At 37.4% G+C, this 27,056-nt stretch overlaps 3 protein-coding genes across 3 annotated transcripts; 2 read left to right on the forward strand and 1 right to left on the reverse strand.

The window, feature by feature from the left end:
* Positions 1-560: 560 nt before the first annotated feature.
* Positions 561-4,496, reverse strand: rbm8a (RNA binding motif protein 8A). Its single transcript, XM_079894065.1, has 6 exons — positions 4,373-4,496; positions 3,840-3,899; positions 3,683-3,760; positions 2,656-2,792; positions 1,137-1,273; positions 561-979 (listed from the first exon to the last, which is right to left on the reverse strand). The coding sequence occupies exons 1-6, from the start codon at positions 4,437-4,439 to the stop codon at positions 934-936; spliced, it is 525 nt and encodes a 174-aa protein (XP_079750191.1). The 5' UTR covers positions 4,440-4,496; the 3' UTR covers positions 561-933.
* A 1,175-nt stretch (positions 4,497-5,671) lies between these two features.
* LOC307172926 (apolipoprotein A-II-like) lies at positions 5,672-6,781 on the forward strand. The gene is made up of 4 exons (XM_079895685.1): positions 5,672-5,732; positions 5,848-5,917; positions 6,194-6,320; positions 6,424-6,781. Exons 2-4 carry the CDS (start codon positions 5,872-5,874, stop codon positions 6,641-6,643), a joined length of 393 nt encoding a protein of 130 aa, XP_079751811.1. The 5' UTR covers positions 5,672-5,732; positions 5,848-5,871; the 3' UTR covers positions 6,644-6,781.
* Positions 6,782-8,331: 1,550 nt separating this feature from the next.
* On the forward strand, positions 8,332-9,785 carry LOC307173023 (apolipoprotein A-II-like). The gene is made up of 4 exons (XM_079895824.1): positions 8,332-8,415; positions 8,534-8,603; positions 9,087-9,213; positions 9,317-9,785. Exons 2-4 carry the CDS (start codon positions 8,558-8,560, stop codon positions 9,534-9,536), a joined length of 393 nt encoding a protein of 130 aa, XP_079751950.1. The 5' UTR covers positions 8,332-8,415; positions 8,534-8,557; the 3' UTR covers positions 9,537-9,785.
* The last annotated feature ends 17,271 nt before the right edge of the window (positions 9,786-27,056 follow it).

Here is a 27,056-nt window from a genome sequence, read left to right on the forward strand (position 1 = left end):
TTGTCTGGTCACTTCCACATGTTCATCTAGCATGACCTCAGAAATCATAAATTAACGCCTATCATTTCTGTGGAAAACTGCAAGTGGTTAAAAACATTTCCTAACAGAGATATGACATCGCTCTGCTGGTTAAATGCGAATTCTGATGACAATTGCCTTTATTTAAAAATAAATAAATTGGTTATTCAAAACTAGGTAAAAATGCATCTAACGTTTTTATAATTAGTGTGACTAACAATACAAATAAAAAAATATATTTTGGTCTACTTAATAAAAAAGAGGTCTAAGTACAGTGAGAGGAAAGAAATGAAAACAATATTTTGAATGAATTGTAATTTGAAATGAGTAATTTGACCCACATTAAAGACATTACCAAATTTGAACATATCAGTAGGGTTGAAAAAGCCCTCAAAAGCAACTCAAGTACATAAATTTACACACAAAATTTGGCATAGTGTAATGGCAGTTAGTTTGAATTTATATTATTTTAGTAACGCATGTGTAAAATTGTAAATTCTAAGTAAAAACTGTAATTGTAAAAACCCAAATGATCTCAAACAAAGCAGGAAACAAAGATTTTAATCCAAATTAATTTATTGGAAGTATACAAATCACTACTCATAACACGTTTCAATGAGGAAATGACGTCAATCTACATACATTTTAAAGTGTACAGCCACTTTTTACAAAAAAACAAAAAAAAGCTATGGAAATACCAACAGCTTTAACATGTATGCTTCAGTAACGTCTGTCATTCTTCAACAAAAGACCTACAGACAGTTGCTGAATAACTAACAATTAAGACAAAAACCACCTCCTTCAAAAGCAACACTAAAATCCTTATTTAAAGAAATACAAACACTCCAATCTGTCTTGAAAATTATAATGCCTCAATGGCTGGAAAACAGACAATGGTGTTTAATATGGGAAAAATCAACGTCTCCGTCTGTCAGGGCTCCTGCTGCGCCGCCTTCCACCCCTAGAGGAAAACACATTGGTCCATTAGTCATGTTATATGTCAACCTGTATCATTAAATACTATAGAAGACAAACTCCACTATAAAATAAGATTGTATGAGCGAGTGAAACGGTCAGAGTAAATAAATCCAGTTTAACAGCATAAGATACTGACTCACCTCCTCTTGCTCTTAGGGGGTCCCCTTACAAAGCCCCAGTCAACGCTGATTGGTTGCCCCATAAGATCTTGTCCATTCAGCCCTTCCATCGCAGCCTGGGCTTCTTTGTAAGTCTCGTACTCCACTAATGCATAGCCCTATAAAGAAAACAAGCCCCATTATTTGCCAAGATAATTTTTTAAACACCACATGAAGCCCTCAAAGGGATGATTCTTCATTGGTTGCCTGGTTCCACAACTGTCTTTCACATTCTTTGTCTTGAAACAGACCAAACTAAACATTTTGTGCCTGATCATGTGTCAGCTTTGACCTGAGAAAAATCTTCAAGCAAAAAAAGAATTGCCAAATGTGAGGATCCACCAATATGAGTTTCTCAATTGCCGACAGATATATATTTACTCAAATTAATGAAAACAAATTAAATGCAACAGGGTCAAAATGTAAAAAAAAAAAAACTGCATATTGAGCATCTTGTGATCAAAAAGAGCTACACAGAGCACATCTGAAAGTACCAGGACACCACAGATGAAATTTGTTTTAAAAGTGTAATTTTTAACAATACACCATTATTAGATGACTGATAGCTGATGCATTGACCAAAGAACTCTGTTTCACATGTGCACAAAATAAAAAGTTAAAACTGTGCAAATGGAATTCACTTTTGTTTATCAAGTCCTTGAGCAGACACACGATTGAAGATGCACATCACTAATCACATGTAAAGTAGTAGCCAGACCTTCAGACTGATGGCAGAAGGTCTAGACTCCATCGCAGCTTTCATTGGCCAAGGACCGTCCAAGAGGACGTCTGAACGACATGCAAGGCAACCGATTTTCTCTTCAGAAATTTTGGAATAAATCACTCAATTCATATGGATTAGTTTTACGATCTCTTTATGAACTTTTTGAAGCGTCAAAGTGGTAGTTGCGTAGCTGTCTATGGAGGGAGAGAAAGCTCTCAGATTTCTTTAAAAAGAACTTCATTTGTGTTCCGAAGATGAACAAAATTCTTACGGTTTGGAAAGACATGAGGTTGAGTAATAATGACAGAATTTTTATTTTCGGGTGAACTATTCCTTTAAGTACAAGAAAGCAGCAAGATCATATTAAACACTGTCAAAAATTGGTCATCAATTTGAGACAAAAATAATCAGATTCTGTGTTTTGTTTAAAACACTGCCATCTGGTGGACGAAATCAAAAACACTTAGGTGAATCCCTCGTTCAACAATTCCTCTAATTGAGGTAAAAAAAAAAAACTATTTCAGAGCAAATACAGAGAGAAAAGCATTCCTGAGCCAATAAAACCAATCCAAAACTGACCACCACAAAAGCCTGTACCTGTCAACTTAATGATTTTCAGTCTCATTCATATATATACACTTACAAACACACTTAAGCAGACATTCATAAAGTTACAAATAAAGTGAAAAACATAAAAATAAAAATATTTCAGCTAACTTTACACATATTTGCATATATTTTTCTGAACCACAAAAAAAAAAAAAAAGCCAAACTAACCTTAAGGTAACCAGTTCTTCTGTCCAAATTTAAATGCAAGTTCTTGATTTCTCCAAACTCTGCAAACTTGTCGTGGACGTCCTCTTCCGTCGCCTCCTCATGTACACCAGTCACAAACAGAATCCATCCTTCAACAGCTAAAGTGACATCAAAACACGTTCAAAATGGTTCAAAATCTACAAGCGATAAAAGTTTTTTTTTTATACAGTCCAATATGTTAAAAGAAGAATTTACAGGCATAGAGATGTCAGATGCTGATATGCAACATTAAAGGGATAGTTCACTTTGAAATTAAATTTTGGTATGTTTTAGCTTACCTCAAGGGCATCCAAGATGTAGGTGTCTTTTTTTCCGCAGTAGTTTCAATTTTGATATTTTTAGGTCAAACCGTTCTTGTCTGTCAGTCATATAATGCAGGTCTATGGACACGGTCTCAAAGAGCATGCACAGTGTCCAAATTAAAACAATTCCCCATCGTCCAAATTAAACAATTGCCCATCTTAAGTACACATTGATGGCCTAAGACACGAAACGAGCGGTTTGTGTGAGAAAACGAACAGTATTTATATCGTTTTTTTAACTCTTGTACACAGCCACGTCCAAGTGATCTGAGGGCGCGCGCGCATCCTGGTGTGTGACGTGTGCGCAGACTGGTGCAAGAGTTAAAAAACGATATAAATACTGTTCGTTTTCTCACACAAACCGCTCGCTTCGTGTCTTAGGCCATCAATGTGTACTTATGATGGGGAATTGCTTTAATTTGGACTCTGTGCATGCTCTTTGAGACCGTGACCACAGACCTGCATTAAATGACTGACAGACAAGAACGGTTTGACCTAAAAATATAAAAATTGAAACTACTGCAGAAAAAAAGACACCTACATCTTGGATGCCCTTGAGGTAAGCTAAAACATACCAAAATTTAATTTCAAAGTGAACTATCCCTTTAACATCAAATATACTCTGATATTCTGTGATTTGCAAAATACACTTGCATGTAATTTACAGTTCTGTGAGTTCCACTTACATCTCTGTGGGCCAGGCTCATCTCCATCCTGTTCTACTGTGTCATAGTCCTCTCTGACTCGGGATCTCGCTCCTTCCTCTGTGAAACAAAGCACCAAACATCATTAGCACGATTAATTAAGACGCAAACACACAGGCTTAGACATGAGGTGACTTACCTGATCCAAACCCACGACCCTTCCTCTTCTTGGCTTTCTCTTTTAACTTGTGAATGCTCTCTGTAAGGTGAACAAAAGCAAAAAAAGAATGACTCTTACAATGTATTCAAAAATAACAACAACGGCGTAGACATTTTTGAAGATAACTATAAACATTACGAACTAAATAATATAAACTAATAGAAGATTGTCATGCATACTGTCTGTCTTTTTAACATCACAAACGCTGTGATGAATCTTTACATCTGAGCTTGTATTCTTAACGACCATACAATATAATATATTTCAACGATAAACATGAAAACCAGTAAAACGTATAAAAATTAAAGCAAGGCAACAAAGTTAAGTAGAATCAGTACAGCGCGCGATTCGTTTGAATTAGCCAACTATTAGCACGCGTGCTAATCTGACTAGGCCCGTCGGACGTAAATACGGGTAATACACACATTCAGCACTAATAAACAAGTGATTTTTTTATCATTTAAAAAAATGTACATGTGTATGGACTGTTCGAATATAAATAACCACTGTACCGTCACCATCCTCGTCCATAGGAAAGTCTTCACCCCCCGCTTCATGAAGATCCAGCACGTCCGCCATGATGCCCGCTTGTGAGTGAGCGAGAGTGCGACTGCGAGCATGCGCAGAATACTCACTGCGACACACGTCTTGTTTGCCTTCTTTCACATTCTGTTCGACTACTTCGCCATCTGTTGTTTTGGAGGACGTCGTACCTCTGAATTTTATTTACAGCCTAGTCCCAGACTAAAATGCTTGAGGTGTTTAAATACTCCTGAAAGTGCACTGACATATCTTAAAATACGCACAACAGTAATGTTTTTTTTCTAAGGCAAATTTAATGTCCTAGCTAAGGCACTACTTAAATGTCCCAATTTAACAAAGGCCTAATCCTGGCTTAATCTAAACTCTTGTCTCTAAAGCCAGGCCTATACAACCCAATATAAATAACAATAAGAATAAAATAAATAGGTCAGGAATTAAACGTTTATTAAAACATCAAAATAAAGTACATAAATAATTAACATACTTTGTACAGCACAAAAAAAAAAAAAAAAAAAAAAAACGTTTTGGTGTCTTCTTTATTTAGTGAGTCTCTATTACTGTCACTTTTTATTTAGGCAAAATTATAAAAACATTAATTTAATTAGGCCTACATTGTTTATGATCCTCATTTATAGCCTACTTTAATACATTTTAAACAATCCTGATGACAACAAACTGGTAATGTATTAAGTCTATAAATTAAATTACTATACTATAAATTAACTTAAATTACTATAAATCTAGTTCAAACAATGCCCACATCAAAATGATCTGTTCTTCAAGTGTAAAGTTCAGCGCTTGTTTCTAACGTTGGACTCCAATAGTCACTTTATATGACAAAGGGGGACTAGATAACCAAGAATACCTGACCGTAGACATATTCCCCACTGCAGTCTTAGATAAACCCAATCAGTTTGTGATAGAATAACAGCTGAGCTGGTCTGTGTTGACGTGTAAGTCAAAGCATAAGAGGAAAATAGCTCAGAAGGTTTTAGGATAAAATCTCAAGTCACCAGGTAACATTCACTCACATGGGTTTGGGGCATTAGACTGAAAAAGAAAGACAATCCAGTGATATAAATAGACATACTCTCATGTTAAAGTGATTATGTGATTTGAAACACCACAAAAATGCATCATTTGAGCACAAAGATTAAAGAGATTACTGTTGAACTTTGATTCGATCTCATCAGTGTCAGGTAAAGCCTAAAGGTTCAGTGTATGTAGATGATTTCATCACTGGTCACCCTTTGAACTTGTCCTGGGACTATAAAAACCCACGGTTCATTGGAGAACACACCATCTGGTCTAAGAACCCCTGGACGTAAGGTAAGATTGCATCTGCATTATACTGGTCATGTCGAGCTCTGCTGTTGATACTTAATGGAAATTTAAGAGGAGAAGTCTGACTAACTGAAATGAATCGTTATCTCTGTCTGTTCAGGCAACTCTCACCCAACCTGCAACCATGAAATTCTCCCTCATCGCCGTCCTTGTTGTTGCTCTGGCCATTGGTGAGACTTTAAATCATGTTAACTTGTGATGCTCTCAAGATATGTTGTATTTTGTATATGCAATATGGCAACTCAGTTAGTCTAGGGCTTAAATAGACAAACTATATCAGTGTGTGTGATGGATATTTTATCTTTACTCTCTAAAGTACTTAACAAAGTGTCCTGTAGAAACATACAGTAAAAGCCTCCTTTCACCTGATTTAGTTTGAGCACTTGAGAGTAATGCCATTCAAGATGTAAGAGTGTATTGATCAACCATCTCTGTTGATGTTCCAGGCTCTGAGTCAGTATCTCTGGTCAAGAGAGACGTTCCTGCTGAGCTGGACACGATCGCCAAGTATTTCCAGGACCTCGTGGACAATCTGAAGAACGTTGAGGGCCCTGAGCTGGCCAGCAAGGCTAAGTAAGTCCATCATCATCATCTCAACTGTGGATTTAAATGATCAACAGAATTACGATCCAATTGAACTTTGTTATTAATGAATTCTCTTTGGTTTGTGTTGCAGCGCTTACCTCGAGCAGAGCAGAGCCCAGTTCCAGCCCATGGTTGAGAAGCTCCAGGAGCAGCTGAAGCCCCTCTCCAGCAACATTGAAGACCACATCAAGCCTCTGGCCGCCTCCGTCCAGGCTCAGGTCGCCCCGCTGGCCGACATGGTCCAGACCCACGTTGAAGACGTCCTCAAGTTTGTGGCTGAGAAGACCAAAGCCATCCTGCCGCCCCAGTAAACCCACAGAATCACCATTGTAGTTTTCTTCCATTTTGGTCTCTTTACATGTACATTTACATTTCACATGTATTAAATGAAGTAGCCATTTTGTTTTTAGGGCTTCCCTAAAATGCAGGGAATGCTCTCTTCATGTATGCTGGCATGTTTGAAATAATAAAAACAATTAAAAAGTGACATCTCTGTGCTGGCGGGTTATTCAAATGTCTCACATTAAATGTAACACTTTTTGGCCTGTTGGATGATAAAGCTGTTAAAAAAACCTATAGCCTTTACAATGGTGGACCATAAGGACTTTTTGTGGGTTCTTTTGATTTGTCCAGTATAAACAATCATCTGGGGGCCAGTTGCATAAACCGCAACTAGTCTTAAGTTAGTCATCATATAATTTTTTTCTTTAAGACTGTTCATAACTTTTTAAAGTCAGTTATATTAAAAGTATATTGGTCTAATTTAAAGAAGGCTCACCCCAGCTAACTGCTATTGGTCATACAAGTTCTTAAAGGGATAGTTCACCCAAAAATGAAAATTCTGTCTTCAGAAAATTGGGACTAAACCTCTCAATTCACATGAATTATTTTTCACAATCTCTTTATGAACGTTGAATGGAGGGACAGAAATCTCTCTGATTTCATCAAAAAGATCTTCATTTGTCTTCTGAAGATGAACGAAAGCCCTGGTTTGGCACGACATAAGGGTGAGTAATTAATGACAGAATTTTCATTTTTGGGTGAACTTACACTTTAACATAATAACAGTCTTAACATCATGGCCTTGTTTATGCAGCTGGATTCAGAACACCATAGCAACTGCATAGCAACACTCTAAAATCCCTCAGAACACCATTGTAAGATGGGTGTGTTCCTGACTCTAAATAATGATTAAGAACAGGTTTTTGCAGTTTATATTTTAGAGCATAATCAAATAATTTTGTAAAATCAAAAGGCATTTATTTTTTAGCTTATAGGCTAATATATATATATATATTTAAAAAAAACACAAAAGGCAATTGCTTACTTTCCAATTCTAATACAATAAGCTTTTTGCAAATAATTTTATAGAAAACAAATGCTATTTAGATTTTTCCATTTTAAGTTAGCTTCTAATCTTTTGTTCTTATATTCCAATGTAAAATTACAAAGATTGAAAGAAACAACATTTCATGGAAATAATTAAAGGTTTGCCAGTGTCACTAAGGTCTGCTTTCATCCTAATTTTACTGCATTAAAATATTTTACACATGCAAGATCAGACTCAAAACAATAATGAGACAGTTTCACAATAAAAGAAATTTAAAATCCAGAGGTACAAGTACATTTAAGTCAAAGCTGATGAACATATATAGTTCATACAAAAAACGAAATATAACAGTCATTCACATCATCCCACTCTCACTGAAATCACCACACAAGCGAGTTGGGGTATACATTTATTTAAATCAAATTCCAAAACAGTATTTTCAGTGCTTGCACAGACAAAAACATTGATTACTTTATTTCAGTTTAAATAAGCCCTGAACTATCTCTGCACGTAGAAGCGCTGCACTGATCACGTTATCAGACGACTGAAACTCCACAAAAATGCACTAATTAAGCACAAACACAGATTACTGTTGAACTTTGATTCGATCTCATCAGTGTCAGGTAAAGCCTAAAGGTTCAGTGTATGTAGATGATTTCATCACTGGTCACCCTTTGAACTTGTCCTGGGACTATAAAAACCCACGGCTCATTGGAGAACACACCATCTGGTCTAAGAACCCCTGGACGTAAGGTAAGATTGCATCTGCATTATACTGGTCATGTCGAGCTCTGCTGTTGATACTGAATTTCTGTTGAAATTTAAGAGAAGTCTGACTAACTGAAATAAATCATTATCTCTGTCTGTTCAGGCAACTCTCACCCAACCTGCAACCATGAAATTCTCCCTCATCGCCGTCCTTGTTGTTGCTCTGGCCATTGGTGAGACTTTAAATAATGTTAACTTGTGATGCTCTCAATGTTGTATTTTGTGTATACAATATGGCAATTCAGCTAATTTACACTCTTAAAAATGGTTCCATAAAGAACATTTAAAATCCATGGAACCTTTCCATTGAACAAAAGGTTCTAAAAAGGCTTTAGATTATTAAAATGTTCTTCACACTAAGAGAAAATGGTTACTTTGAGAACTATTCACAGAAAGGGTTTTTGAGGAACCCAAAATGGTCCTTCTATTGTATCACTGCGAGTAAAAAACCCTTTTCCAACCTTTATTTTTAGGGGTTAAATAGACAATGTGTGTGGTGGATATTTTATCTTTACTCTGTAAAATACTTAAAGTGTCCTGTTGAAACATACAGTAAAAGCCATAGTGTCTTTCACATGATTTAGTTTGAGCACTTGAGAGTAATGCCATTCAAGATGTAAGAGTGTATTGATCAACCATCTCTGTTGATGTTCAAGGCTCTGAGTCAGTATCTCTGGTCAAGAGAGACGTTCCTGCTGAGCTGGACACGATCGCCAAGTATTTCCAGGACCTCGTGGACAATCTGAAGAACGTTGAGGGCCCTGAGCTGGCCAGCAAGGCTAAGTAAGTCCATCATCATCATCTCAACTGTGGATTTAAATGATCAACAGAATTATGATCCAACTGAACTTTGTTATGAATGAATTCTCTTTGGTTTGTGTTGCAGCGCTTACCTCGAGCAGAGCAGAGCCCAGTTCCAGCCCATGGTTGAGAAGCTCCAGGAGCAGCTGAAGCCCCTCTCCAGCAACATTGAAGACCACATCAAGCCTCTGGCCGCCTCCGTCCAGGCTCAGGTCGCCCCGCTGGCCGACATGGTCCAGACCCATGTTGAAGACGTCCTCAAGTTTGTGGCTGAGAAGACCAAAGCCATCCTGCCGCCCCAGTAAACCCACAGAATCACCATTGTAGTTTTCTTCCATTTTGGTCTCTTTATGTATATTTAAAATAATAAAAGGGATTTAAAAGTCACTAAGCTTTGTATCTCCTCCTTCCATTTTCTCACAAACTGTGTGTTTTTTTCCGTGCATATCTCACATGTATTAAATGAAGAAGCCATTTTGTTTTTAGGGCTTCCCTAAAATGAGGAAAATCATGTAAAAATCCAAACATTTTCCCGACATGTTCAAGTTGACAAATCAAGGTTGTGAGAGAAAATATTTCAAATTGTTTTCAAATAAAAATGTGGTGTTGTGTTGCAGCAGATTAAAGACAAAAACCATAAGGATGAAGATCGTGTTTCATTTTCTTGGTATTTTAAATGTGTTTATAAATATCTTTTTAAAAAAAAGCAAGGACACAGCCTTATACAGTAACTATAATAGGAACATTTTTCTTTTCTTATAATAACAATGTGAATATGTGAATATTTTTCATCTTTATTTAATATTGATTTATGCATTGAGCACAAGTGTTTTTGGATGAGTGACCACGTCATACATTTTATTTAAAAGAAAAAGAAAAAAGAAAAAGAAATGGTAATTTTTTTTATTTTGTAACAATTAGTTTTAAAGAAATGAATCTCACATTCACATCCAATGCCAAGACATGATGACAAAGAATGAGAACAATACAATAAGGTTATAAAAACATTTCAGAGAAGCCCAGGTTTGCCATTTTCTCTAACTAGTTTTTTTCTTGATTGTACCACAGAACAATATTTGATGGCAGGAAACAGATGCCTCAAAGTAAGAAAATAATTCAGCTATCCTGCATTAAACCTAATGCACATTCACAGACATCTGAATAACCACACACTGAAATCTAGGTAGGCTACATTTATTTCCAAATGAATAACCTCATTTCATGTCAGTCATTTGGTTTGGCAGCAGAGGGCAGTGTAAATAAATAAACTCTGGTTATTTTCTGTGTGCATTGAAGACATTCATCATAGAGCCGTGAGGTAGACTATGACTTGTTGTCTTCTTAGATAAAAACAACAAAATCACTAGTCTTCCACACTGCAGTAGACTTCATCAAAACATCTCAGACGACGAACCACATTAGAAGCTGGTTTAATCGACAAAAAAAGCATTAAATAATATCAACAAAAAGAGGCATGCATGAGTGCATTAGAGATATCAGAGCTTACAAAACATGTTTCTTGTTCAAACTCTCCAGTCGTGATTTTATTTGCACCTTTTTTCCGTCATTGTAAGACTTGGCCTGCAGTCACTATCCCATCTCAAGACAAATCAATGTTTTTTATACATCTGTCAGGATTTTAAAGGGATAGTTTACCCAAAAAATTAAAATTGTGTCATTACTTACCCTCAAGTTGTTCCAAACCTGTATTAGTTTCTTTCATCTGTTGAAAACAAAAGAAGATATTTTAAAGAATGTTGGTAACCAGAGAGTTGACGGTAGCCATTGACTTCCATAGTAGGAAAAAAATACTATGGAAGTCAGTGAGTGCTGTCAACTGTCTAGTTACCAACATTCTTTAAAATATCTTCTTTTGTGTTCAAGGGTGAGTAAATGATGACAAAAGTTTCATTTTTGGGCGAACTATCCCTTTAACTCATTATGAAGCAATAATTTGGCCACTGTCAGCTCACATCACCAGTACCATGCAATATTTCGTCAGAAGGTCACACAGGCGTGAGGGACACACTGTTAGTCCGCGCTGACCTTCTCCTTGTACAGCGAGATAAATAAATTACAGCGAGCTTTTCACGCCCGCATGTCAGCCTTCATAAAGCACATTTTGTATCAGCATCTCTCTTTGAAATTCAATGTCAAATGCCAATTGCCAGAGTCATATGACAATGCTGAAAAAAGCAAATGAGTTTAAAAAAAAAACATTACAAGTAAAATGTGATGTTCAGTGTCTCAAATTGTAGTTCCATCCTTAGAAAAAAAGGTTCAATGGGTTCTATATAGAACCCTAGGGTTCTTGACTCAATTTGAAAGAACTCCTTGTGCCAAAAAGGTTCTAAATGGTTTAAATGATTGCAAAATACTTTACTGTTTAACAGGTTATTTCATTTTTTTCAAGTGATAAAGTATGTTTACAAGCTGCTTAATTCATAAAATGTAATTACAATTTTAAATGATTTAAAACAAAATTAATTTTATCAAAACTAAATCCATCAAATTATCCCATGAACCGCCTGACAGAAGCCTTAAGGTTCTTTACTATAGAACCTTTTCTTCTAACAGTGTAGTAAAAAACAAAAACAAATTTTCTCCAAATTGATAAAAACTTACCAGAATGATGTACAAGGACATTCATGTCAATTCCTGACGGATGAAATTAAAATAAGTGATGGACTGTGGAAAACTCCACCTTAAGTTGGTCCGTATGTTCTGAAATACACATGTCCTTAATAGCTGGTGACCTAAAAGGATGCATAAAAAAAACGGATGAATTAAAATGTAAAATTGATCTCAAACAAAGCGTACATTCTGCAAGTCACCATTCTCACATCACAACAACATGACATAAAATAAAACACTTGGTACTCACCATGAACAGCCATTGTGTGTCTCTCAAAAGAATCAGTTTATAGACGAAAGGGCTTGCCTTTGATAAAAAAAAGAAAAGAAAAATAGAAAAAGAAAAAAGAAGAAGCCTCCCGCTGATAATTGGAGTCTCGGCGGCACTTGAAAATAAAACAGAGGCCAGATGAATGGAGTACTGATACAAACTCCAAGGTGCTTTAGCTGAAAATTGGGGAACAAAACTACAGGTTTGTTTTGGAAAGACTGTAGGACCAATGGTCCAGAATCTGAGGTTCCTGAGGAGTCTCATCTCTTCAAACGCGAAGGGCCCCGGGTGCAAGGAAAGCTCTGCGTCTCTGGTCAGCGGTGGATATACTAATGGCTAGGTTTTGCAGACATGGGTTATGTTTTTTACTCAAAGCTGACAGACGGACACCCCCCCCCCCCCCCACCCAGCACACAGGTGCTATTCAAGGATATTGTGTAAAAATGACGTCAATGAAATTTTACTTGACAATCTTTTCAGCGTAAAAGTCCCGCCCTCTGTAACCAGTGTATATAAGTTCATCTGTCCTATAGGCTAGCGTGTTCTTTAAAGAGCTTTTCTCAATGCACATTTGAGCTGAACTATTTTTTAAATCATGATTTATGCGTGCATATGTTTTTGACATACCTGAACATCAAGTGCATTTTAGTGAAATAGCGAGTAATGAAAGCGTACAGATGAATCTGTAGACAGACAATGCAGTGCATGCAGCGCTTTGCCTCAGCAACAATGAAGCGCTGGCCTTGGTGATAGTTGCTAGGCGATGGAGGAGATACAAAAGCCTCCTTAGAAACCAAAGGCCGTTTTTTTGGCTAAAAGGAGCAGTGCCACACAAATTAAACTTGGTGTACTATACTGGTGTAGATCATTTTCAGTGTGTTTTAGTAAAACTCTTTAGTTTGGTGGTTTTAGTGCCATTTTACGTGATCTTGCATTCGCATAATAATAATAATTAACCTGCAATTGTTTTGAATTTGAACACATAGTCATGTAAATACATTTAACTTTCACCTATTGCACATGCATAAACCAGGTTTTATTTACACTCTGAGATATCATTTTTTTCTTTTTCCAGATTACAAGATTATGGGATAGCATTTTGGTGTCACTGACAATATTTTTTTATAAAACCAATGTACTGGAACTACTTAAATCTGTCGAAATCTACTTAAATATACTGATATCCATCATAATAATACAAGTGGTAAACATAATTACTTTAATGTTAGAGCAAAGTTTAATAAATGCAGGGACTTACAGTATGACTCATATCTACTTAAATACATATTTTCCCCATAGTTATAAAGTAATTGATTTAATAATGTAGTAGTTTAGCATACAGTTTAACCGGATTTTATATCATTTCTATACCATTTTATATAGTCTACAGTAGTCTACAGTGCTTTTGAATACATGTAGAGCAAAATCGGATACAGGTTAGAATCAGATCACCGAGGCCATTTCCTATTGAATTTTTTTTTTTTTTTGAACCAAAGTTATTCAACTTAACTTATGCTGTAAAGCCATGCAATTTTCTAAGGCAAACGCTTAGCAATTAGATGACCATTCTTTCATTAAGTTGAGGTCAGCCCATTAACGGTGGCAAAAAAAAAGAAAAGCATAACGCAAGTTTGACGCACCCCAGTGAGTTTTAGACAGGTCTTCACAATGGGACCTGCAGCATAATGTAAATTACACTAAATTGCTCTAATACACATCCAGTGGTCCTGAGAAGCACAGTGGGTCTTTTATGCACATGACTGATGGGTTCAGCTACAAAGTGGAGGAGAATTAGAGAACAGACTTGAAAACAGTAGAGAGTGAGCGGCTGAGCAAGAGCAGGGCAGTGAAGGATTGTTCTTTTGTACTGACAGCGGAGGCAGGTGCACTTTGAGAGACGCCGAGAAAGACAACGGCTGGCTACGACTCGGTATTTCCAAGATTAAAAAGGACAATTCAATTAATTGTATTTTTCTGGAGGGGCTTTTCTTGGAGGGGCTTTCCTTCTTAATTAGGAAATTAAAATTAGACTGAATTATTAAAGCTGGCCACACCCTTTTCATTAACATGCTTTTTACACATACAGCTTTCTAAAATTAACCATCATTTAGAAAAGAGCACAATTGGATTGTAATCATAGATATGTATACATATATGCCTCATAAGTGGCTGTTTCTATGGGCTGCTATATGTGAACTGTCTGCCATATTGGACCTGGACCGGTCAGGACCGGCGTTTGGAGCGTTCGAACGTGGCATCTACAGGTGTGTTCACGCCAAAGTGTTAATCCCGTAATTACGAGATTTCTACTTTCAACAAAACGTTCACGTCCTTGCAGAGCTCGTAATTACAACTTGTAAGATAGGAATTTTCTGAGAGCTCCTACTTGTACCCTAGGACCGCTGCAGATTCATTTAGGTGTGTTGCCATATAATGCATAATTCAGCTCAGAACAGCTCAGAGTACATCACTTGTTGTCTTCACGGAATTGCGGTAATTGCGACATGGGGTGAACGCAAAATACATATACATATCTATGATTGTAATGCTTTTTTGGACATGCAAGTGCGTCATGTGTCTTCTAAATATCAGAACTGAATTGAATGTGAATTGAATTGGCTAAAACACACAGGAAGTTGAAATGGCACGATGAGAGGAGTGCGTCTCAATCAGCTCCCTAGTTCAGAAGTCAGGGCACTGATCAGGGAGTCGACCAATTTAAGGGCTGTCTCAATCGCAAAATCCATAATATCATGGCATGCAATAGAAGATTTGCAAAGATCAGCATAAACACACGTCGCTAGACAGGTAGTGAACACATAGGGCCCTATTTTAACGATCTAAGCGCATGGTCTCAAGCGCAAGGCACAAGTTCACTTAGGGCGTGTCTGAATCCACTTTTGCTAGTTTAACGACGGGAAAATGGTCAGCGCGCGCAACGTATGGTCTAAAAGGGTTGTCACTATTCTCTTAATGAGTAATGGGTGTGTTGTTGTTTTGGGCATAATGTGAAATAAACCAATCAGAGTCTCATCTCCCATCCCCTTTAAAAGCCAGTTGCGCTCGCGCCATGGTGGATTGCAATTTACATGACGGAATTTTCAAGCGGAAAAACTGAACGCTTCTCCAGAGCGTAAACGGATCTGCTATTGCGCGGATACACAATATTAATATTTTACATTGTAATCCTTTTATTTTTAATATTTGGCATGTTTGTGTGCTGCTGTGCATCCCTGTGTGTGTCTAACACGCTCTTTAAATTACACCAAAAAAATTGCACCATTGACTTTAGACCAGGTTTTTGTCGTCAATGGCACAGTCTAGTTGCCCCAAAAGTAGCAACGTCCCAATAATGCGCCTGAACACACCAAGTTTTCAGACCAGCACGCCCATGGGCGCACAAATGGGCGCAAATGCATTTGCTATTTAAACAATGTGGTGCAGAACATGAAAATGATAATTGCGTCGGACTGAAACTAGCGAAAAACAATTGCGTCGCACTTGGCGCTGCATTGTGCCGGGTGTAAGATAGGGCCCATATAGTTATAGACTATACACCTTGAAGGCTTTCTATCAAGTAGTTATAGTTATATAAGTAGATGTTTGTCTTGACGTTGTCAGGGGTCACATGTGTAAGCAGCACAAAGACGAAGAAGCAAAATGACTTTAAAGACAAAACTCAGGAGATCAGAGGGGTAAATCCAACATACACAACGTAATATAAATGGTAGAACGGACAAAGACTGCAGGAAGACAAGGAGTATAAATACGTGAAACACAAGGAACGGATGAGTATATTAAAGGTGAACTAAATGCCTAATCAAACACACAGGAAAACTAGGTCAGGGGAACCAATGAAACAGACAAACCTTTAACAGACGTACTTTGCTCTTCTAGTCAAAGATTACAGTTTTATAAATGTCTTGTGTAAAAAACAAAATATTGTGGCCAGTTAGCCATGAATTAAGAATTTATTCCTACAACTTATTAATTTGTGGCCATGTTTTATTAATTAATTCCCTTGTTTTAGTTCAATTGTGGCCACATAATTTATTTCATCAATTTATTCCCTTATTTTAATTTAGTTAAATCGTGGTTGTGGACTAAAATGAGGAAACAAATGAATAAGGTGTGGGAATGTACTGTTAATTCGTGGCCACAAAATCTTGTCTCGTTTTTTTCCCACCGCATATCATATATGGAGCTCTGTAAATTTTTAGTTCAACATCCTTAAATTCAAATTGCAATTCTGTTTGTTTCCTCAATTCAGGAAGTGAAATGCAATTTAAATGGCCATATCCTGCACAATTCTGCACAACCCTGGTAATCACACTGACAAAGTAACATGATATTACCATATATTTTTTTCATAAGGCATATTTTAATACAGGAAAAACACTTAAAGGCCTCTACACAGTGATATTACATGCATAATTCAATAACAGACAGGAAAACATTGAAAGCTTACAGTTATCTTCATTTCACTGTGGGCAGAGCTACACAACACGACAAAATGTCTTGTTTTTTGACAAACCAGATTTATTATATGTTCTCTGATTAGAACATACTGTACATAATCAATAAGTGCAACATATAATGGCCACATGTACAGTCTTCCTATTGTATAAATCTGCAATATAGGTACTGAACTCACACACGGTTGTTTGGAAAGATATATTTGATAGCTGTGCAATGCTTCTCCATTAATGTACCTGCTGTTCCAATGCAGCAATTTCATTTTCATTTTCCCCAGCAGCCATTTGAGGAAATGGTGAAGCTCCGCTCCACTCAACGCCCCCCACACCCGCCCCCGTCAGCGCCACAAACGGCCCAAACCAGAAGTGTTTCACTCCGTTAGGGCTCTTAATGTAAATTCCATTTCAGTAGCTATTATCCCTTCTTATTTTCCAGAGCTTTCCTGTTAGTACTACATGCATCTGGCCCTGTGGCACTCGTGAGGCGGCCCTCATCCAGCAGCACCCACCCCGGGGAGTCCTGCAAACTGCTTATTCAACAACTGCTTGCCATAAAGATGCCTAATGACATTTTAGAGGCAAAAAGGCCAGTGTGGTTTTTAATTCATATTTAATGGTCGTCAGGCTAAATAGGTCCACTGCCCTAAATGAGGACTCGCTCTCGCTCTCTCTCTCTCTCTTAAGATTGATGCTGTGAAAACTTCATACTTTTTTTTTTTTTTTTTTTCTAAACGAATTGCTGAACCCAACTGCTCTTGTTTTTATTTCAGGGTAATATAAAAAAAAATAATGTATAATAATAAATAATATGAGGACATTACAAAAATAATTTTAAAAGAAAGCACAGGCTCACGATCTTAACCGCTTTGGAATTGAAGGTTGAAGTCCATGAAGTTCTGTTCTTTTTAACTTTGTATTTATTTGAGAGCCCTGAAAAAAATGTATTAAGGTTTACAAAAAAAAATTAAATAAAAATAAGCAGATTTTTTAAAAGAAATTGATTTTATTTAGCAAGGATGCATTTAAATGATCAAAAGTGACAGCAAAACATTTATAATGTTACAAAAGATTAAATAAATGCTGTTCTTTTGAACTAAAATATTACTAAAACTAAAGTGTTTCTTGCAAATCAGCATATTAGAATGATTTCTGAAGGATCATGTGACACTAAAATAATGATGCTGAAAATTCAGCTTTACATCACAGGAATAAATTACATTTTAAAATATATTACAATAGAAAACAGTTATTTTAAATTGTAATTATATTTATTACAATTTATTACACCATTATCTGTTTGGTCTAAAACGCAACTGCTCTGATGTTTTGCCGCAGGACAGCAATTGCGAGTACATTTTCTGACATCTTTGCGGGACTGCGATATAAAGAGTGTACAAAGTAACATTTCTTTAGCAACAGTGTGAAAGTGAATAGCACATAACAGGCACAAATGCTGCATCCCAATTCAGAGGCCACATCCTTCGAAGGCCGACTGAGTCACCGCGGCGCGACGAAGGGTGTTCGAGGGCTCCTGCAAATACAGCCTCCAAATGCGTCCTTCATTTCCCGTTAAATGAAGGATGGATCCTTCATGGCCTTGCCTACCCCAGAATTCATTGTACACCAGTGACAGGATTTTTTGAGAGAAAATACTTTTAAACGTAAGTATTGGGTTACGATATTAGCCCACAATAAGATATTAATAAGATATTAAACTTACTCAAATATCTAAAATTAGATGAGATTATATATCATTTATAGGGGTGTAACGATACCCTCATGTCACGATTCGATACATATCACGATACGATATTATTGCGATACTCCAAGACATATGATAAAAAGTTAACAAAAAATGTACTGTTGATTAAAATGCTAAATTTGGTATTACATTGTGGGTGTAAATGAATAGAACTGGACTTGGTGCTGGTAACCCAATTCACAGGACAAAGAGACACCAGAATAAAAATATTCATGATTCTGAAGTGGAAAATACAGAATTATTTTAGACTAATATGCTCACTGACTAGATATATTTGAAATAATGTTGGCCACTTTTTACTGGTAACATGAGACATTTGGAATGATCAGGACCCACAAATCTTCCCCCACTGCATTATTATACATTATATTCAACATTATATAATAATTTAATGTAGTACTGACATGAAAACTTGCATTTTTTCTCATACAGTAATTTTAATTTTGGGTGAACTACACAATACATATTGTTACTATCCACGATACATATTGTTGCATTTTTGCATTGCGATATATTGTGACACGATATATTGTTACACCCCTAATCTTTATTATACATAAATGGACATAAATGAAAGAATAGTACAAACGGTCCTGTCACTCATCATTGGCAGCTGTCACAGTTATAGGCAAAAAGAACAGTCCTCCGTAGGCTAGACCGTCCCATTTAACAACACCTTCACGGCCTTCGAAGGATGCAGCATTTGAATTGGGACATAGCCGACAGCGGTATTAACAAACATATTTATCGGTTCAATATACGTGCGTCATCTCTTTCCAAATACCTCTGTTTTCACAGCCCACACTGCAATGCGAAAAGTGTTTTCAAATGGATCCACTTAGGAAAGCGTTCTCAAAAAGATGCGTTTTCAAACTAAAACGTATTTCTGTGGACAAGGCCTGAGATGAATGGGAATGCCAAGCTTTCTCAAGGTCCTATAGACCTATATGCACAATGGAGCGGGCATAAAAAGATGACAAATGTGTATTAAGAAGATCAATTTTATGTTGACATTTAAATAAATATTTGAAGATCACATGTAAATTGTATAAAATCAGTTCAGGTCTAAATAATTAGTACAGTGGTGCAAGAAACACAAAGAGCTTCAATCAAAACATGATCATAATAAAACAGCGATGCCTCCTTTCTCTCTCTCTCTCTCTAGACAGGGCTGAGGCGCTGCAAGTAAATAAATCTATCAGGGCAAGGAGCTCGAATATCAAGTTACCACTCCTTACAATCAAGAGCCTTTTCATGCCACCCATGAGGGCCATTCTTGTAATGCTAGCACACGAGAGGCCCACAAATCATCTCTCTCTCTCTCTCTCTCTCTCTCTCTCTCTCTCTCTCTCACACACACACACACCTTATTGTTTTTCCTCATAAATTCCCTTTCAATACCTCCCTGTTGCATCTAATCCTTCTTTCTTTGCATACGCAGACACATCTTGTTTGTTTGAGTGTGAATAACAGAAGCAGAGGGAGCGGAGTACTGGAAGAGAGACTGGACAGACTGTGATTGATATCTGCTAGAATCTGGTTTGGGCTCATGTAGCCACTACACAAACATGTTGCGAGTACATCTGAACGATGAGGCTATCTCTAGCCGTGATCAATGTCAGGGTTGGCCGCTATCGATCTGTCCCTGTTGGCACAGCCGCGCTCTGACCGGGAGCGGAAAATCTGCTTACAAGGGTCAGTGGTGTGTTTAGACAGACAATTGAAGAGGTCAGTAGTACTAGTAAACACAGTAACATAGATGAGCTGGAAATGTGTGGCATGTGCTGTGCAGCAATGCTCATTTAAAATGATGATATCATAAATATAAGTCATATTATATATATGCGCTACTGAGTACTGATGGACATGTTATTTTTTACTATTTATACTTTGCACAGATCGAACATTGTTTACTCTGTACATATAACTAATTATATTTTAACTGTACTTACGTTGTTGCTGCTCATACTGTACATAATGGGTACATTCTGCCCATTTTCTTCTATATGGTTTTAGTATATTCATATATTTTGTACATATTGTAAGCTATAGCTCCACTTACACTGTGGACATGTTTCTGCACTTATCTATATATTGAACACTATATTTCTGCACTTCTGGTTAGATGCTAACTGCATTTCATTTGCTCTGTACTTGTACCTTGCATAATGACAATAAAGTTGAATCTAATCTAATCTACTCTATTGATGAAAAGCGGTCTGCATGATTTTTTAAATGTTTTCGAAAGAAGTCTCTGCAAACCAAGGCTGCATTTATTTGATCAAAAATGCAGTAAAAACACTGCAATTTTATTACAATCCAAAAAAGCTTAAATATATTTTTACATGTAATTTATTCCTGTGATCAAAGCTGAATTTTCAGCATCATTACTCCAGTCTTCAGTGTCACATGATCCTTCAGAAATCATTCTAATATAAACTTAAATTTATTATTATTATCAATGTTGAAAATAGTATTCATATTTTAGTGGAAATACTAATGATGATACTTTCTGTCAGGATTCTTTGATGAATAGAAAGTTCAAAAGAACAGCATTTATTTATAGAATTATATAAATTATATAAACAGAAATATTTTGCAACATGTCTTTACTGTCACTTAAAAAACTAAAACAATTGAATGTACCTTTGATAAAAGTATTAATTTCTTTAAAAAAAATCTGACTGACCTCAAATGATAGTGTATAGCTCAGTCACCAAAAATATCACACAAAAAAAAAGTATACATGGACTCAATATGACCTCAAACGTTTCTCATCCTTCCAAGACCTGGAGCAAGAGGTGGTCATGGTGAATGACGTAAAAAGCAAATAACTGCTAATTCAGTCTGTTGTTTACTAGCATGTCTTTTAGCAGAATTACAGCAGCTCAAGTGCATTTAGATCACATCCAACTTAAGTTCTTTCCTGAAACTGCCAATGATTCATTATGAGTCAGTGAGTCATCTTATGAAAAACCACATTTATAGATTTGGTTTTAAAAACTTTTTTGTGGAAAAACGTCTCGGGTTAAGATTGTAACGCTGGTTCCCTGAAGAGGGAACGAGATGCTGCGTCGAGACGCTGTGGGAACGCCTCTGCATGATTGCGTCATGAAGCACTTATGAAATCAGTCCAATGGCATGACGGAGCGTCATGTGACGTCATCGACCAGGAAACTATAAAGCATGCCTGGAACAATGCCAGTAACTAGCTTCTGATAGGCTGCAGCAAGTAAAAAATATTCACTTCAAGGTGTAGAGTTTCCTCTTGGAGGGAGCTCTGGAGTGGAGGATGGTCTCAACAACCTCAGTTGAGAGACCTGAACTTATGAGTTTGGTACCCTCAGAGGCCAAGCCCAAAGTTTCCACAATTCTCATTCGAGGGGAGACTCTAGGTCCGAGAACTATACTCGGGCCTGCCAAAACGGGGCTATTAACAGATGAGAGACAGAACGACATCTCAATGCCGAACCGCCAGCTGCTCGGATTGAGCTATGATAAACCTAAGCCGAAGGGAAGAAACCGATATTGGTACACTTCGCCCCCGAAAGCGAACCTCCGGGTTTTCCTGTGATGAGGATGGATGGCTACATGGAAGGACGCGTCCTTCAAATCTATCGTGACAAACCAGTCCTCGGACTGAATCTGTGACACAATCTGTTTGAATGTAAGCCTCCATCCAATAGACAGAGTATCCCAGTGTTTCTTTACAAAGTGACATCGCCAACTACTGGCAGCAGAATACAGTGTTTTTAGTCGTTATTCGTGAATAATTTTTGACAACATTGTCGTCTGTACGCTAAAAATGCAAAGGAAAAAAATGTATATGTTTTTTGTACATTGTTGTCATGTAAACATATACCCTAATTTGCCAGTGGTTCCCTAGAGATTTTCCTATGGGCTTTTATAATGGGGTTTTTATGAGTAAAATAAGGTCTGTGGTAAACTATACTAGGACGTTTTGTTCTACGACGTAAACTGCAGACACTCACAACCAAAACTTTCTTAGTTCCAAGCCGTTGTAAATTACAAACATACACCTGTGGCCTCATTACATCCGTATTATTGATTTGTTTTAATGCACAGGCCAGTTTTCTTTTAGTTTGCATTGGAACAAACATCCCCAATAAGTTCCGATAATGACAGAAAAGGCAACGTTCCACTGTTGTGTTTGGGAATAGCTTCCATTTACTGCAAAATCATTGTGGACTTATGAATAAATCATTATGCATAAGATAATATAATGCATCAAGCCATATTGGCCATAGACCTTTAACCCTTGGTAGGTTACAAGATTAATCAAAGAAAATGCACTCACCCAGATATTTGGTTAATGTTTGGCCTCAAATGCCAAACCACCGAAAGGATTGATCTCCATCAAACACTGAGAAGATGAAAAAGGTTTGTGTTTAATCCATCACCAAAAGATTATTTAATATTCTCTATAGGATTTAAATGATGATAATAGAAGCAGGGCCACTCTTAATTTGCAGCGCAGTTTCATATCCCCCGTATATGTGTTAATGTATTGACATTCTTTTGTGCATGACAATGAACTAAAGACTTAATTTTGAATACCCACGACTAACGAGGGAATGCTATTTCAGTTCTTTTAGCTTCACAAATAGGAAGTACTTCATAAATAAGAAACAAAAAAAGACCTGTTTGTTATTTGCAGTTTTTTCAAGGATCAGAGAAGACATTTCATATCTTCTTGTGAATGGCAATCGACCCTGAGCCCCTTGAAACAGCCACGAAACAGCCTTGGGCTTTTTGGGACCCTTTCATTTAAAGAAATTCAATTATATTTTTGCATTGAGGTCAGTCACGTAATTGGGCTATTTCATAATGATGCATTATAATAATTGAATGGATCCGGACCAAGACCAAACCTGATGAGATATACATAAGATCAGTCGATACAGTTCGAGTGAATCATTTTTTGATTCCTCGCTATTTAAAAGCACTTTTATTAGAATATTTGCAAGGAAGCCATGCGGCTGATGATAGTGCCTTCTTAAAAATAAAATAAAACAACACATAATGGGTCTGTTTACACTGGGTCACTTCGTATTTTCTCTGATCGGATAACTATCCGATCGTAAAAAAGACCAGGTGTAGGCCTAAATGCCGTCCGAAAAGCTTTCGAGACGGATTTAAATCCGATCGCTCAAACCACTTCAGGAGGAGGTCTGGGCCGCATTCCAGACGAAACTGGAAAAGTGTAAATGCATCTGTTTTTTTAAACCACATATGTAGATTTTACTCCACCCAAAATGTTAAATTTAAACAAACGCGTGAGATCGTGTTATAGGCGGCGCTACCGCAACACGCATCGCCGTAGATGAATATTACTTTGTGTAGGCCTATCTATTCAAGCCAAAGATGATCTCACCCAGTGCTGATGCCGCTCTCTCTCTCTCTCTCCTATTGCGGTATAGCGTAGGCCCTACTTTTTTATTTAGTCATTTATTTAGTAATTTACTTGATTTTATCACGGGAAATAACGCGCGCAAAATCTAAACCTCTGTCCTTCATTTTAAAGGAAATATTCGCACAATATTGGAAAAATCCAGCTATTTAAAACCATGAAGGTGAGCCAGTGGATATCGCAAGCAAGTGCAAACAATGCCGGTGTTAAGCCGGTAAAAAAGTCTCAAACCCCAGTCAATTATTCACTAGCCTACAGAAAGTGAAAGTAGGAACATCTGACGCTGCATTAAAGGTTCTCTCAGAGACGATGAGAGAAGGCTATCTACTTAAACATGCTGCTAACGGTAACTGTCTTAATCTATTTTCTTAATATTTCTCTTGTGGCCCATAATAAGTGAAAAAATTAGAAGAGAAGAATTTCGTGTAAAACAGGTAGGCTAGTTTTTGAAATGATGAGTACAAGCTAATCTAACTAATCTTCGGCTCGTCGGTTATGCGCTTTAAAATGATTGCGGGGCAAATTAATTGTAATAGCCTATTAATTTAATAATAAAAGTAGTAGCCTTGTAATAATAATAATAATTTAATACATTACTGGAAATGTCAAATCCTCTTGATAAGGCCGATAACTGATCATCTTCTGATCATGGTTTATAAGCTGATCACATACATCGTCTATCGGCACAACCTGGCACGGGGTTATCGCGGGGCCTCCAACAAGCGGGGGCCCCCGCACTGCGTGCCCGCACAGCTTAAGATAGTGTTTCTAGGGTTAAGAAAAAGCTGCTTTTTCAAAGAACCAGTTCCTTCCCCTTGCAATGCAAACAATCAGAGACGGTTTGTGTGGCACTTCATTTACAATAGAGGCGGGGAGTTATGAGGTTTAACTGACAGTATAAGTATCCAATGGAGATACGAGGTTCAGTCACAAGCTCTTTTTAATACATTTCATTGGTTGAATATTTATAAAACCCACAGACAGATGTAAAGGGTGACCAATAGTAATGATTTATTTTTTTAAAATGGCACTAAATGGAAATAGGACGTTTGTGCCAATATTTAAACTGTTAAATTATATAGTAGTTGTCTTACAGTGTTGTACTATAAGAGTGAAATAATGAATAATAATTAAAAATGTGTAATATGCTCGCACGTCTGTGGGATGCCTGTAAATCCGGCCCTGATTATGTGCTTTATAGTCCCCATGAAATCAAGTTTTTGGCTTTTAGTATGAATAGCCAGCCTATGTTAGTCTTACAGTTATTTATAAGCTAGTGTGCTCCAAAACAATGACAAAATCCGCATTTAGAAGATATAAGCATTCAAAACTTACAGTCCAAATATGGATGAATGATTTTGATGACATCACTCTGCACTTCAACTCTTCAGATTTCCTGTCCAATCAAATGCTCTCTAGAATCTAAAGCCCCCTACATTATAAATAGATCCTGAAGCTGTGCCTAAAATCGGTCACTTGTTCACGCATTTATTATTTTCTACATGGTGAATGGCACTTAGTGCACTATGGGGATAGGGAACGATAGTGTAAATATGTTTTCCATTGAGGCAAATGAAGTTTGGTTTCACATTAGTGTCAAGTGAACCCCCGCAGCACGTGCACAGTCTGCTCCGGTCCAGAGACACGAGAGCACAGAGCGGATCTTATGCCTGAGTCGGTGGCAGGTGCAGACCGCAAAATGTATCGGACCCATTTGAATTCTGCAGAATGCTATATTTTAAAGCGATATGGAGAAGATTTTAGAAGGAAACTGCGGCTTTACCGAGCTCAACGGCTCTGGCGAGCTGTGACATAAACAAAATACTATTGGCTATTTTAAAAAGGGGGAGGGGCTAATTGATATGTCCACCCTGTCCTCCTGTTTCAGTGGAAATTACGTCAACATATTGAATAATATTTCAAGGTACTTCAGTGGGCCTTTATAAGGTTCATTTAGATAGTAATTTTCTTACAGTGTTTTACTATTAGAGTGAAATAATTATAATAATTAAAAATGTTCACTATGCTCGCATGTCCAGGGGGTGCCTATAAATCTGGCCCTGATTTTGCTTTAATTTCAGGTGGAAATTAGACCGTGAGTGAGCTAATACACAAAAGAGGCAGAAATGGAGACAACTGTGAGAGCGAGCCAGAATGGAGGCATGAGAGGAGATGCTGCATGTTCATTAGTCTTTGGCGAACTGCTCCTCGAGTTTCGGCTCATCTGCATGAAGACGGGCTCCTCGTGTCCCTAATGAGAGAACCTAGATTCGGTTACATTACCAAAACCCCCAGCAGCATGAGCCAATCGATCCCAGGTTTACCCCAGCGAGTCTCACTAACACTGCTGCTCTGAATACTATGATTTGGGTGTTGCTGGTTCCTGGTAGAGAGATGATGTGAGAAGAAGATGAGGCAAAAGCTGCTGAACTGGAGATGGACACACCCTGCACTGCTCAGCAAAACATATCCTTTTTGTTGTTTTTATTTACTTTTTTACATAAAAACCAAATTGTATACTGTTCATTTAAATCAAGGGTGTCCAAAATCGGTCCAGGAGGGTGACTGTCCTGCAGAGTTCAGCTCCAACTTGCCTCAACACTCCCGCCTGGAAGTTGCGCTTAGTCAGACCTTGGTTATCTGCTTTAGGTGTGTGGTTGGAGCTAAACTCTGCAGGACAGTGGCCCTCAAGGAGAAGGATTATGATTGGACACCCCTAATCTAAATGCTCTGCAACCTGAAAAATGCATTATAGTGCTGGTCCATTGCTTGCTTTGAGTTGTCTCCCTAAAAACGATCCAGAACAACCACATATCATTCTCCTAAGAACCACTAAACAATCTTTTTAATACTTAGGTGGAAGGGTCACATTTTAGGAGTTGCAATAAATTCACAAACTTACTGTGTTATTTTAATTTGGCATTACTCATAACTTAACCGGATATGCAAATGTAGCGCGTACAGGTCGATGGTTTGCTTTATTGTGTGTGGCAGTGGACAGCAGGAGTGTGGAGATCCATATATTAACCACTGTAGGTGTAAAAGCCTTTCCTTGTACCAGTTCCAGGAGTGCTTTTACTCCGGTCCACTCTGCACTGGTCTCTCTCTCTGTGGCAGGACATTAGTTTGATGTGGATTGAGTAACCTGCAGCCAGGTCACTACTCTCCCCTTCTGTCATAATACGTCTTTATATCTCTCCAGGTTCAGATATCACTGCTGCTTTGAAAAAAAAAAGGGAGAAACAAGTTAAG

Source organism: Squalius cephalus, assembly GCF_949319135.1.
Source record: "Squalius cephalus genome assembly, chromosome: 15".
NCBI classification, from domain to species: Eukaryota; Metazoa; Chordata; class Actinopteri; order Cypriniformes; family Leuciscidae; genus Squalius; species Squalius cephalus.

Excerpts from the sequence above, each read along its gene's own strand:
- rbm8a (XM_079894065.1), bottom strand. The coding sequence starts at position 4,439 with ATGGCGGACGTGCTGGATCTTCATGAAGCGGGGGGTGAAGACTTTCCT. Across the intron at positions 3,900-4,372 it reads TATGGACGAGGATGGTGACG|AGAGCATTCACAAGTTAAAA; the intron begins GTACAGTGGTTA and ends TTCACCTTACAG. Across the intron at positions 1,274-2,655 it reads GAAGAACTGGTTACCTTAAG|GGCTATGCATTAGTGGAGTA; the intron begins GTTAGTTTGGCT and ends TTTTCTTTATAG.
- LOC307172926 (XM_079895685.1), top strand. The coding sequence starts at position 5,872 with ATGAAATTCTCCCTCATCGCCGTCCTTGTTGTTGCTCTGGCCATTG. Across the intron at positions 5,918-6,193 it reads TGTTGTTGCTCTGGCCATTG|GCTCTGAGTCAGTATCTCTG; the intron begins GTGAGACTTTAA and ends TTGATGTTCCAG. Across the intron at positions 6,321-6,423 it reads GAGCTGGCCAGCAAGGCTAA|CGCTTACCTCGAGCAGAGCA; the intron begins GTAAGTCCATCA and ends TTTGTGTTGCAG.
- LOC307173023 (XM_079895824.1), top strand. The coding sequence starts at position 8,558 with ATGAAATTCTCCCTCATCGCCGTCCTTGTTGTTGCTCTGGCCATTG. Across the intron at positions 8,604-9,086 it reads TGTTGTTGCTCTGGCCATTG|GCTCTGAGTCAGTATCTCTG; the intron begins GTGAGACTTTAA and ends TTGATGTTCAAG. Across the intron at positions 9,214-9,316 it reads GAGCTGGCCAGCAAGGCTAA|CGCTTACCTCGAGCAGAGCA; the intron begins GTAAGTCCATCA and ends TTTGTGTTGCAG.